This window comes from Pipistrellus hanaki (genome assembly GCF_964339955.1).
Source record: "Pipistrellus hanaki genome assembly, chromosome: 4".
Taxonomy (NCBI): Eukaryota; Metazoa; Chordata; class Mammalia; order Chiroptera; family Vespertilionidae; genus Pipistrellus; species Pipistrellus hanaki.
This window is the reverse complement of record NC_140506.1, coordinates 25669586-25680703: the sequence shown is the minus strand read 5'-3', so window position 1 is coordinate 25680703 and position 11118 is coordinate 25669586. Positions and strand designations below refer to the sequence as shown.

Sequence of the window (11118 nt, the reverse complement as noted above, 5' to 3'; positions counted from 1 at the left end):
CTGTGCTGAGAATCTAGAGGAGCCGACGATTTGCCACCATCTCCTCCCTTTTGCCTTCACGTTCCTGATCATAGCCATTGTAAAGCCCCTAGGGATTTCCGAGTAACTAATGTCTGTCTATTGAGGCCACGTGTGTAGGGAGAACTGAGGGGTTCTCAGGATCTTTTGAGGCCAGAGCACTGGAATCTGTTTTCCAGGTGTTTCTGATCCTCGGGCCCAGGCTGCTACCGGCTGCACAGTGCGGAGCGCCCTCTCCTGGCGAGACGCCTGCACTCGATTCACAGCTTGAATCTGCACACCCCTGGCAGCAGGGTTTTTACAGACACGCCTGTCATCCCCACCGGGCCTGTTCCTCAGGGTGCAGAGCTCCTGCACGTGGTCCCACATTCAGGGACCGTATTTCGTTAGTCCCTGCGGCCCCGCCACAGCCTCCCGGCAGGTGCTCAGCTCACCAGCTGGCAGGGAAGTCGGGTGGGCCTGAACTCCAACCTCTGACCCCAGACCCTGGTTTTAAGAACCATTCGTGCGTGCAGTGAACGCCAGCAAACACACCGGAAGCCGAGTGTATCGCTGCCTGTGAGTCTGAGCTGCAGAGAAGCCTATCATTGTCCAGATTGGGATGACTGCGCCTGCGCGATCCATCCCACCAGCTCCCGCGGGCAGTAGCGCCCCCTGGCGGGCAGGGGGCACACAGCTTGCCTCCTCACGATTGTGACATCCATAGTGAAGAGATGAAAACAGCGCCTGGCTGCCCGCCTGTGTAGCTTTGACTGACCTACGAACCAGGTGGTCACGGTTTGATTCCTGATCAAGGTATATGCCGGGATAGTGAACTCAATCCCCAGTGGGGGGCAGCAGGAGGCAGCTGATTGATGATTCTTTCTCATCATTGGTGTTTCTATTTCTCTCTACCTCTCCTTCCCTCTCTGAAATCAGTAAAAATGTATTTTAAAAAAGAAAAAATAGCACCTGGTATATGAATGAAAGCTCGCGCTGACATTCCCACATATTAACTTAATTTCTGGACCGACAACATAAAGATGATCTTCCAGTGGCGTTTCAGAGATAAGGGCACTGGAATCCAGTGGGCGGTTGTCTCTGTTCGGCCCCCTTCTCCACCGCAGTCATGCTTGTGGGGCAGATGTGACTGCTGTCCGGAGACCTCGTGGTCCCCTGACTCCTGCACCTTCACCCGCCTCTCACATGGGACAACCTCAAAAAAAATCAAGAAACAGACAAGCCACAGCCACCCTCTTGTCTCCTGAGCACTTGATGAGATCCTGGCAAAACAGGGCTTTGGGGGAAGTTGTACCAGAGAGGCCCCAGCAATACCAGGCCAGGGAGGACGGGCGGTGCTGGCTGGGCCCCAGGAGCCTGCGTGTGGGAGGGATGGGCAGGTGGCATTGAGTGGGGCCCAGAGACCAACCGCACCAGGGTCCCTGGCCCAGGATGGGCTGCCTCAAGGAAAGCAGCCTACCCAGCAAGGAGGTGCCTGCTCATGGGGTGAGTGCAATGGCGCTGCAGGAGAGGCTGAGTGCTGCCTGGGGCTCAAGGCGCTCACAGGCACTGAGCTGAGGCCGACACACACCAGTGGTTCTGTTATATTGGCATTTGAGTTTGCCTTTCACACATCTGGGCTCCGCTGTCTTGTGCATCTGCACCCCTTTCCAGGGCTGTCCAGTGGCGAAGGTGCCACGCTGTCTGCGGCCCGGTGGGCACTGATGATGCCCACACTTGCTCCCCACAGAACTCACTGCGTGGGTGCCCATGGCTGCGTGGCCCAGTTGGGACCTTAGGGCCCTACCATGTCTTCCCAGGAGTCTGACAGCGCTTGGGGGCCTGGTCCTTCAACTCCCCTGTGATACCCTCACTCCTGCCCCGGAGGCCGGGCCCGTGCTCCAGGTCATGCATGTGAACATCCCTAGCAGAGACCAAAGGACGGCTGGGCACTCTAGTCCCTCCTCAGCAGTCCTGTGTCCACCCTCCCGACCCCCAGGAGTCACAGTTAACAGCTTCCCACGCCAGTTCACCACATGGCGTCGTGTTCACCCGGTGCACACTTCACCATGAGACCTCAGAACACCTTCACCCCAAAGAGAACCCCATGCCGCGGCTACGTTCCCCTCCCCCAGCCCGTTACCTCACCACCAGCCCACATTCTGCCTGGATTTCACTGTTCTGCAGTTCATGTAAGTGGAATATATGTGACCTGTGGCTGGCTGTCACACAGCTCATCCGTGAGGTAGCACATGTCAGGGCGCCATTCCTTTCAACAACTGAGTTAGATTCCAGTGAATATGTTTTGTTCAGTCACTTGTCAACGGATGGGTAGGTGGGCTGTCCCCACATTTTGGCTGGTGTGAGCAGTGCGCACTTGTGTCTGTGGGCACACACCCCTCCAGGCTGTACACGCAGGAGAGGGACTGCTGGGTCACAGTGACTGCTGAACAACTTTAGGAGCTTCAACGGTTTCTCCGCAGCCACATTCACACCCGCGGGCAGCCTTCCTGCCCCTTCGGCTCACCTCCATCCCGTGGGTGTGACGTGGCCTGGCTGCGATCCTGTTAGAATAAGGGGTCCCTCTAGTCTAAGGTGACCAGACGGGACGAGGGACAAATTGTTAGAAATCGGGACTGTCCTGCCAAAAGCAGGACGTCTGGTCACCTTACTCTAGTCACAGGTGCTATTTGCTGATTCTATCCTGACAGAAGTTTTGGCAAACACCTCCAAGGGAAGGGAGGCATGGGGCATCTTCTGCCAACTATCTAAGTTTTACGCCGAAAGAGACACGCAAGATTCTTCAACATAGATTTTTATTCTTCTACTAACAAAAACCATACAAAGACAAGGAGCCTGTAAAAGGAAAACAAAATCCACTTGAACTGGCTGTGGTTACAGTTACACAAAGCTCAGTGCGGGGAGGCGGGGGGGGGGGGGGGGTGCTCAGACCGAGGACAGGCGGGTGGGGCGGACACGTGACCCCTCACCAGGCACCTGTGAGTGAGGCGGTTTCGCTTAACTCAATGCTGAACCAGGACGATCCACGTCTGAACCCCACCCCCACCCCCACCCTGGACGGCTGCAGCTACTTGGCACACATTCTGGCCAGTGGCCACTCGGATGGCAGTGCTGGCCCTCTAGGCTGCCCGATGGCTCCTCAGAACCATCTAGAAATGCCGGCGTAGTCTTTGCCCCGACGTGAAGTCCAGGCCCAGGTCAGTTCTCTTGGGACCCCATGGAAGCCCGAGGGCGCCAAGGCTGTGGTCCTTCGGGCCTTTCACGGGGACCGCCTCTTTAGGAACCACGCGGCATTGAAATGCCCGGGTGTTTAACGAAATAAATAAGCCACACAGCGGGCGGGGCCCCAATCACCGCAGCATCTATAGTGCACGTGCTCACGACCGCAAGCAGAAAGACCACAAGGTAAAGTGCAAAGTCCACGGATCGCTAAAAGGTACCTCGTCAGTGCCCTAAACACGGCTGCCACCTCCCCTCCGTGCGGTGGAGGGACCAGGCCGCAGCCGGACAACTCAGTGCATGTGCCCTTCCCGCCGGGACCCCACGGCCTCGGCGGGCACCCTGCCCCGGAGCCCAAGGGGGGCCACGGAGGCCACAGGAGCAAGTGTGTCAGACGCTGAGCCGTGTGGTGTGCTCATGCTGAGAGTGTGAACGCCGGGCTTTCACAGCTCCCGTGTCTAAGAAACGTGCCCGCAGAGCCGGGACCGCAGTGCTTCTGAGAGGCTGGAGCGCCCAGCAGCACACGCCTGGGCTCGGAGGGCTCCACGGGGGTGCTCTCCCTCAGAGGTTCCTGGAGCACCAGCCCAGCGGGATCACCCACCTCCTGTCCCCACAGAACCACGTTCCCTCACCAGAGGTCCCCAGAGACGGGCACCTGACCAACGCCCCCAGCAGAGCCGGGATGTGGGCGTGGGCGGCTGGAGACAAACAGGGACATCCAAGAGCACAGATGGGGGCGGACGGAGAACCTGTGCTGAGCCCTTAGCCACAGGCTGACCTTCCGCCTTCATACACGGACCCTAATGGCCCCGGGGTCAACTCCAGACCAAGTGTGGCTTCTTATGAATGTCCGGGACGGGGAAGAACTGAAATGTGCCAGGAGAATGAACTCTAGAATCCAGAGGCTCGGTGCATGGCCCTCACCGAGGGCCCAGTCCCCCGGAGCCTCCCTCAGGAGCACCTGGAGCACCACGGGCATCTCCTCTCCCCTCGGCCTCGAGGAAACCTTCTCAGTCGCGCGCTGGCTCTCAGCTGGCACAGGGGAGCCCGCTGGTATTCTAGAAGCTTCTGTAGGAAGCCACGCTGGCAGGTCAGGCTGTGGTCTGTGCTGGACACGAGCCCCGCGCCTGCCCCTCGAGCTTCCCGAGCAGCTGGGTGTTAGGAGTAGATGGTGATCACCTCCCGGCCGCTGCCCCGGACCAGGAGCACCCTGTTCAGCCCCTCGGTCAGGACTTCGAGGAATTCCATATCTGGGGTGGACGGAGTTAAGGCCATAGCTGACCCCACGGGACATGTAGCCTAAGGCGTGAGAAGAGTGACTTACTCAGGGTCCTGTGTCGTTAGGAGTTGGTCTGAGAAAGAGAGTGAGGGCAGGGGCAGGGAAAGCTAGGGGTGGGGTGGGAGAGCGACCCAGGCAGGCAGGGGTCCCAGGGATGCAGCCGGTGGCGCTGACCCCACCCAACAGGAGGCCTCCACAGACACAGATGGTCTAACGGGGAACCGAGAGGAGACCCTGCACTCCCCGGGGGCTCTGGGTGCAGACCCACCAGGAGGGATGTGCCTGATAGTCATGTTCACTGTCCACCAAGACAACCAGGACATAAGTCCCTCACTGGTCAGTGAGAAAGAAGCTTGAACCTGAGAGCCCAGCTGCTGACTCCTCCTGCTCACCTCTTCCCCTGCACCCCCAGGAGAGGGAGGGGGACCATGGTCCTAAGCCACACCCCCAGGCAGCCTGCAGCAGGGCTGACCTGTGACCTCTAAGGTCACAACCTCCCGCTCTGTGGCTGACACACACCGATCAACTAAGTGGGACCAGGGGGCCCATGTGGGGACACAGGGCTCCATGGATAGAAAGGTGTTTAAGGGGCAGCAAGATGCCAAGATGGCTCCGAGTTGAGCCTGGGCAGAGCCTGTGACCCCGTCGCCAGGCCTGCTCCGTCCCAGAGATGGAGTCACACACAGGCGCCCAACAGGCCTCAGGGAAACACCAGGACAGGAGCCTGCCAGGCGGGGGCTCGGAGCCCAGAGCCCACGCCACCCGCCTCCCCGCCCCAAGAGGGCGTCCGGGAAAGGATACAGTTCTCATCCCCCTGCCGGTTTTTGGGGGGCCCCGGCATGTTCAGCAGGACCAGCTGGGCATCCTGGGACTTGTTCAGGACGACACCGTTGAGCTTCACCGCCGTGTGCATCCTCCTGACATTGGACTGGTTCCTGCAAAAGGGAAGCAGTCACTCTGCACCCCTCGCCCACGAGGCTGGGCACCAGGCCGGGTCTGAACCCCCGTCTGCCCCACTTGGCGCCCATCGGAAAGGGCCAAGTGGAAACAAATCCGATTCAGACCGACTCACAGCCCCGAGGCTCCATGGGCGGCGATTCCATGGGCGGAGAGCGAGTTTGCGGACGGAGGACAGGGAGGGGGGTTTATTCAGCAACCAGAAGGCATTGGCCTCCCGGCACTTCAGACGGAGACTCACTAAAGCTGCTGAGCGTCTAGTTCACAAGCGACTGTCGACACAGGAGGAAACAAATGCTTCGGGGGGAGCTTGCTGTCTGGGCGCACAAAGGCGCTCACGCATCCGGGGGCTCTGACCTGTGTCCAGGTGGAATCCCCAGCCAAACCTCACTTTAAACATGACCCTGAGGTGAGTTCGCTAAACCGAGCGCACAGGCTGACCTCTCTCGCAGCCTGACCCAGGCTAGGGTGGGAGGAGCCCAGAGGTAGAGGGGAAGGACCAGGCCCCCGCACCTGGCTCCTACCCCCACTACAGTCTGAAGCCCGGTACCAACGCCCAAGATCCTGGCAGAGGACGTGGCCACTGTGAGGTCCAACCTGCTCTGGGTCCCCCCGGCCGCTGCTGCTCTTGGCTCTGTCCGAAGGACAAGAGCCTCCAACACTCCCCGGCCCTGTGTCTTGGGGCCTCACTCACTAACCAGTTCTCACATCTAGAGAGAGTGCAGACCTACACCCTCCAGCTTGCCAGGCACTCAGGCCCCCACAGGGCCCCACGGGTCCCCAGCCAGGTGGCCGAGGGTCCCCTCTCTAGGGGATTGCTCCAATGAGCACTCAGGAGCAGCTGTCTTCAGAGCCCGCCCACCTCAAAGCATTTGCCTCTTCCTGCGCCGGACGATTGTGGGGTCACACACGGGGGATCCGTGGCCAGCCTCAGGACATCCAGCCTGGCTGCAGCCCTTCTATTAGGTCACTGTGGCCGGGACACGAGGGGGACAGTGGCAGACAGACAGACAGACAGACAGAGGCCGCACACGAGGGGTCGGGAAAAGGCCTGCAGGACAAAGAGGCCCAGGCTGTACTCTTTGATCAACTCAACCCTTCAACCCAATAAACCTGATTATAACCACCAATTATTACCAGCAGGAAAACAGGGACACACAGGCCCTTTATTTCCTCCCTCCAATTCCGTCTGATAAAATTAGAGATCGGGTCTCTGTCCGAGGCACAACCGGGACCTCTCATCACAACAACCATGAATTAGGTGCCCGGAGAGACCACAATTACCAGTGTGCCTGGGGAGGGCAGCAATTCTGGAAATGCATGTGTGAGGTATTAGAGGGCCTCTGGGGCGAGGAGTCTGAAAGCACATATAATCTTACAATCAGGGGTTTGGGCCGGGAAGGACCCGTGGCTCCAGAACAAAGTGACCCCGCTGCAGGTCAAAGGCCCAACAGGGACAGGGTGGCCCTCACATCCCCGGAAGCTGAGAGTCTGTGGAGCCCACAGAGTCAGAAAAGTATCAAAGACCCCGACTCTGCCAGAGGGAGAAGAGCTTTCGAAACAGGGTTTCAGAGGCTAGGAATTAAGTCCAGGGGATGGGGATGGGGTAAGTTAAATGGCGATTCTGGTCCCTGGTGACGACATGGCAAGGACTGAGGAAATGTAGAAAAAACAACAACCAATAAACACACGCACTGCACACCCTGGAGAGCCAGAAAACCACCCCAAAGTGTATGTGCCCTGGGGACACGCGGTGAGGCACGCACACGTCAGGGGGGGCTGACCCCCACCTCCCGAAGCCTCTCCCAGCCTAACCATGAGGAGGGCCCGGCAGGAGTGCGGCCCTGGAGGAACGGACACCCACAGGCTGAGTTCTGCCCATGACACAGCCTCTTCCTGGTTCATTCTCTCCTGAGTCCCCAGGCCGGGGGGTCCGTGCTGAGCCCTGCTCCAGGCAGGGGTTGGGGGTCCAGGTGCATGGAGCCTGTTCTGAGCCGCACAGGGATCATAACAGGGCCATCGGTCCACAGTGCTTTAGGGAGAAATCCGACCTGTGTCTACATGTTGTTGGTTTTTTTTAATGTATAGACTTTGGGGGTGGGATTTTAAATTTGCAGAAAGTAGTCCCATGTACATCCTGAGCAGTCTCCCTAATATGTCTAGGTTTGTGCCCTCAATGGACCAACACTGTTACCTAATTCACTCGGGGTTAGGGGTCAAGAAAGGAACTGTAGCCACCAAGGCCCCAGACACTGCCTTGAACTGGGCCACACCGGAGAAAACAGCCCAACAGTTCCTGGGGCAGCCAGGAAAGGGAGGACACAACAGAGAAAGAGGGGCGGACAGATGGACCAACAGCAGCTTCAGGGGGCCCTCCCTGCCCCCTGGCCAGCCTGGCCCCGGCCCCCTGTCCGTGGGACTAAGTCCCGCCCTGACTGTACAGAGAATTCATCCACATCCCTTTTCACACAGACGTTCCAGGACAGCAGCTTCCCTCCCACAGGGTGAAAGCCGTCTGATGTGGGGGCACAGGAAATCCTGTCCCCGCAGAACCGAGGCTGGTATCCGAGTGCTTGGTCCAGGGATGTGGATGAATCAACTAACAGCTACCAAACAAAACACATGCTTCCGCTCGGAGCCGGCTCAGGACCCACCGGCCCAGATCTCTGTGCTTCCGTGGAATTCAGAGAATGAATCTCAGGAATGTGCCGTGAGCCGCTCTGAATGGAGAAGAGCAATCAGACAGGAAATAACGGAAAGCTACAGCAGCGGCGAGCAAGCTCCGCCTGCACACGGACTCGCACGCACACACGGCCACGCACACACGGGTTACTAGGGGTACGTGGATCAGGCATGCGAAGCAAGCAGGCTAACAGGTATCCTAAACCAGGTGACTTACAGGTTTCCCCATTCTCTACATGGAAGAGAAAAACAGAGAGAACATGTTACTTCGGCAGTGATCACGATACACACTTTTAAACAACTGTGGGCTCATCCCAGGCTGCCCTTTCCTGGCCTACCCTGGTCTTCTCTGCGAGGGTCCTGGAGAGCCCCAGGCCCTTCCCAACCGCCTGGGCTCTGGAGTCTAGCCCTCCACTAACGCCCTCAGAGAGGCGCTGCTCTGCTATCCTGGGACCCAGAGCTGTGTGACTACGAAGCAACCAGACCCGTTCCTGGGGCCCAGCCACGCCATGTCCTCCACGGGCACCTCTGCCAGCCTTGGCGGTTCTCAGCTCAATGCCACAGGCGGGAGCCAAGGCAGGGGGACAGGTCTCTGGCTCTGAAAGGCACCTGCATCATCAGCAGGTCCAAGCTGGAGTTGTGATCCGTCCAGGAGCCCTCACTTCTAGCTGCTGTAAGATTCACCAGAGCACAGTCAGTCACTCCCCGAGAGGATACTGTGGCCCCTGGGCTGCCTGCCCTCCAGGCCTGCCAGCCAGCAGCTGTGTGCCCGCTGCCCTGTCACAGGCAACACAGGGAGGTGGGACCTGCCACCCGGGCCCCCAGGTTGCCACTCACGGCTTCAGGCTGAAGAGGTCTTTGAACCCGGACATGTTGGCATCTTTGTTCTTCAGCTTCTCGGCGATCAGCTTCTCCTTCGTCCAGGTCATCTGCACTTTGTCGGGTGTGGCAGGGGCGCGGGTCCTGGCGGCCACCACAGAATGGGATGCGGTGTTCCGGTCGTGAATTAGCTGAGCCTGGTGGGAGGGCAGGGGCAGCAACAGGCTCACCACAGCAGGTCCCCAACCTCCCGAGAAAGAGGTGAACATGGAAGGGAGAAGCTGCTGGCCCAACTGAAACCAGGGACCCCCAGACGGCCTCCCAGCTGGGGTCCTAGTTCTGCCCCACTCCCACCAGTCTTCCTGGGCTTCCAGACCAAATTCATCACTTCCTCTCCTCCTTCACCGACTCCTCCTGCCCCAGCTCTGAAAGCTGGCTCAAAGTGACTGCAAAGACCTGGGCTCCTCAGCCCGGGGGTCCGGAGGAACAGTGAGTCCTCACCCCCACCCACACACACCCGGGCCCACACACACCTCCCTCTCCCGCTCCGTCTTGGACAGCTGCATCTGCTTCAGCATCTGGCTCCTCTGCTCCATGACCAGCGTCTTCTCATAGGTGAAGGCGGAGATATCGTTCTCAACCTAGAACGCCCCGCGACACAGAAGTAAACTCAGTGTGTACAGAACTCGACGCTCTCACCACAGATCACCGCGTCAGGTGGAGCAGGTACTGAACAATGGGGGCCCGGCCCCTCCCTCTGCGGCTCAGGGCCTCCAGCCCCAGTAGGGGTGAGCGTGTGTGGATGTATGAGTGCATGTAAGTGTGATTCTGTGTATAAGCATGTACATGTTGGTGTACATGTGCGAGTGTGAGCATATATGTGAATCAGCATGTGAGTGTGAGCATGTGCATATATGTGAATCAGCATGTGAGTGTGTGTAAGCACATGTGTGGGTGAGCATGTGCACAAGTGAGTATAAGTGTGAGTGTGTATGTGTGTGTGTGCATGGACATGAATGCTGGTGAATGTGAGCAGGTGAGCAGAAGGGTGTGAGACTGTGTCAGTGCCTGAGTGTGTGACAGCCCTCACAATTCTCCGTCTTCATCACAGGAATAGGTAAATGTCACATTTCCCCTACAGGACAAACTAGAGGGCAGCCACCTCTGGGAGTCTTCCTCTCACAAAATACACCCAGCCCACCCACGGGGAAAACATCAGGCAAACCTAACCTGAGGGGCAGTTTACAAAGCACCCGAGTCCCTCTAACTGCCTCGGTCACAAAGGAAAAGGGAGAAACTGTCACGTCCCAGAGGAGGGCGTCAGCGTGGGGTCCTGAGCCAGAAAAGGGCCTGGGAGAACCTGAACAAAGCAGCTCGGCAGCAGCCCTGCCCCCGGGCCCAGGCCCTCACCATCTCCACCACCTCCACCTCCGCGCTGATCCGCAGGTGGTACAGGAACGTCTGCAGGTCCTTCTTCATCTGGATGCTGTTGTCGTCCACCTGCGCGACCGTGAAGATGCGCATCCGGCACTTCCTCCACACCTGGGGGGGCAACTGCTCTCAGGGCAGCTCTGGCACGCTGGCCCCCTGCCCACCTCGGGGGACACAGGCCACCCAGAGTCTCCCACCTCACGTGACCCCCCCCGGCACTCTCCCACAGTGTGACCCCCACCCCACCAATGAATGGCCCCTGACCCCAAATCTGTGACCCCTGACCCCCACCTATAACCCACCCCCTGTGACCCCCACTCCCACCTTGTGCTGCCGCAGCAGGAAGGGCAGCAGCATTAGCAGGCCCCCGTCGTGTACGATCCACCACACGTCGATGTGCCCATCGCTGAAGCGCTCCTGGTTTTGCGGGAACAGGTCCACGTTTTTGGCCACCAGCAGGGCCTGCTGCGCCGCCGTGGTGTCGCGAACGGTGTCTGTGGAGACGGCACACGGGTCAGCAGGGCCTCGGCAGCACTGCACACGCCATGGACTCGCTGGGCACAGCCGGTGCAGGAGGCGGCCACAGGATCCTCACGAAGCCCCCACCTGGGTGGGCTCCAAAGGCAGCACTTGCTCCATCAGCAGCTCGGCAGCTGGCACAAGGGTGTGGGCGGCCAAGCCGGGTACCTCCCCAGGGATGGCCAAACCAAGGG

At 59.1% G+C, this 11118-nt stretch overlaps 1 protein-coding gene across 2 annotated transcripts in view; it reads right to left on the bottom strand.

Annotated features, from left to right (window-relative positions):
* Window positions 1-2796: 2796 nt before the first annotated feature.
* The window catches only part of SLC12A7 (solute carrier family 12 member 7), a 49759-nt gene continuing 41437 nt past the window's right edge, over window positions 2797-11118 (bottom strand). Inside the window, exons 19-25 of one of the 2 annotated variants that reach the window (XM_084882058.1) lie at window positions 10730-10899; window positions 10385-10516; window positions 9508-9615; window positions 8993-9171; window positions 8373-8387; window positions 5318-5451; window positions 2797-4487 (exon numbers count right to left, since the gene is read on the bottom strand). In XM_084882058.1, the coding sequence (XP_084738184.1) occupies window positions 4396-4487; window positions 5318-5451; window positions 8373-8387; window positions 8993-9171; window positions 9508-9615; window positions 10385-10516; window positions 10730-10899 (830 nt within the window). In that variant the 3' untranslated portion in view covers window positions 2797-4395. The remainder of the gene's footprint in view (window positions 4488-5317; window positions 5452-8372; window positions 8388-8992; window positions 9172-9507; window positions 9616-10384; window positions 10517-10729; window positions 10900-11118) is intronic. The other variant, XM_084882059.1, reaches the window with a different exon arrangement.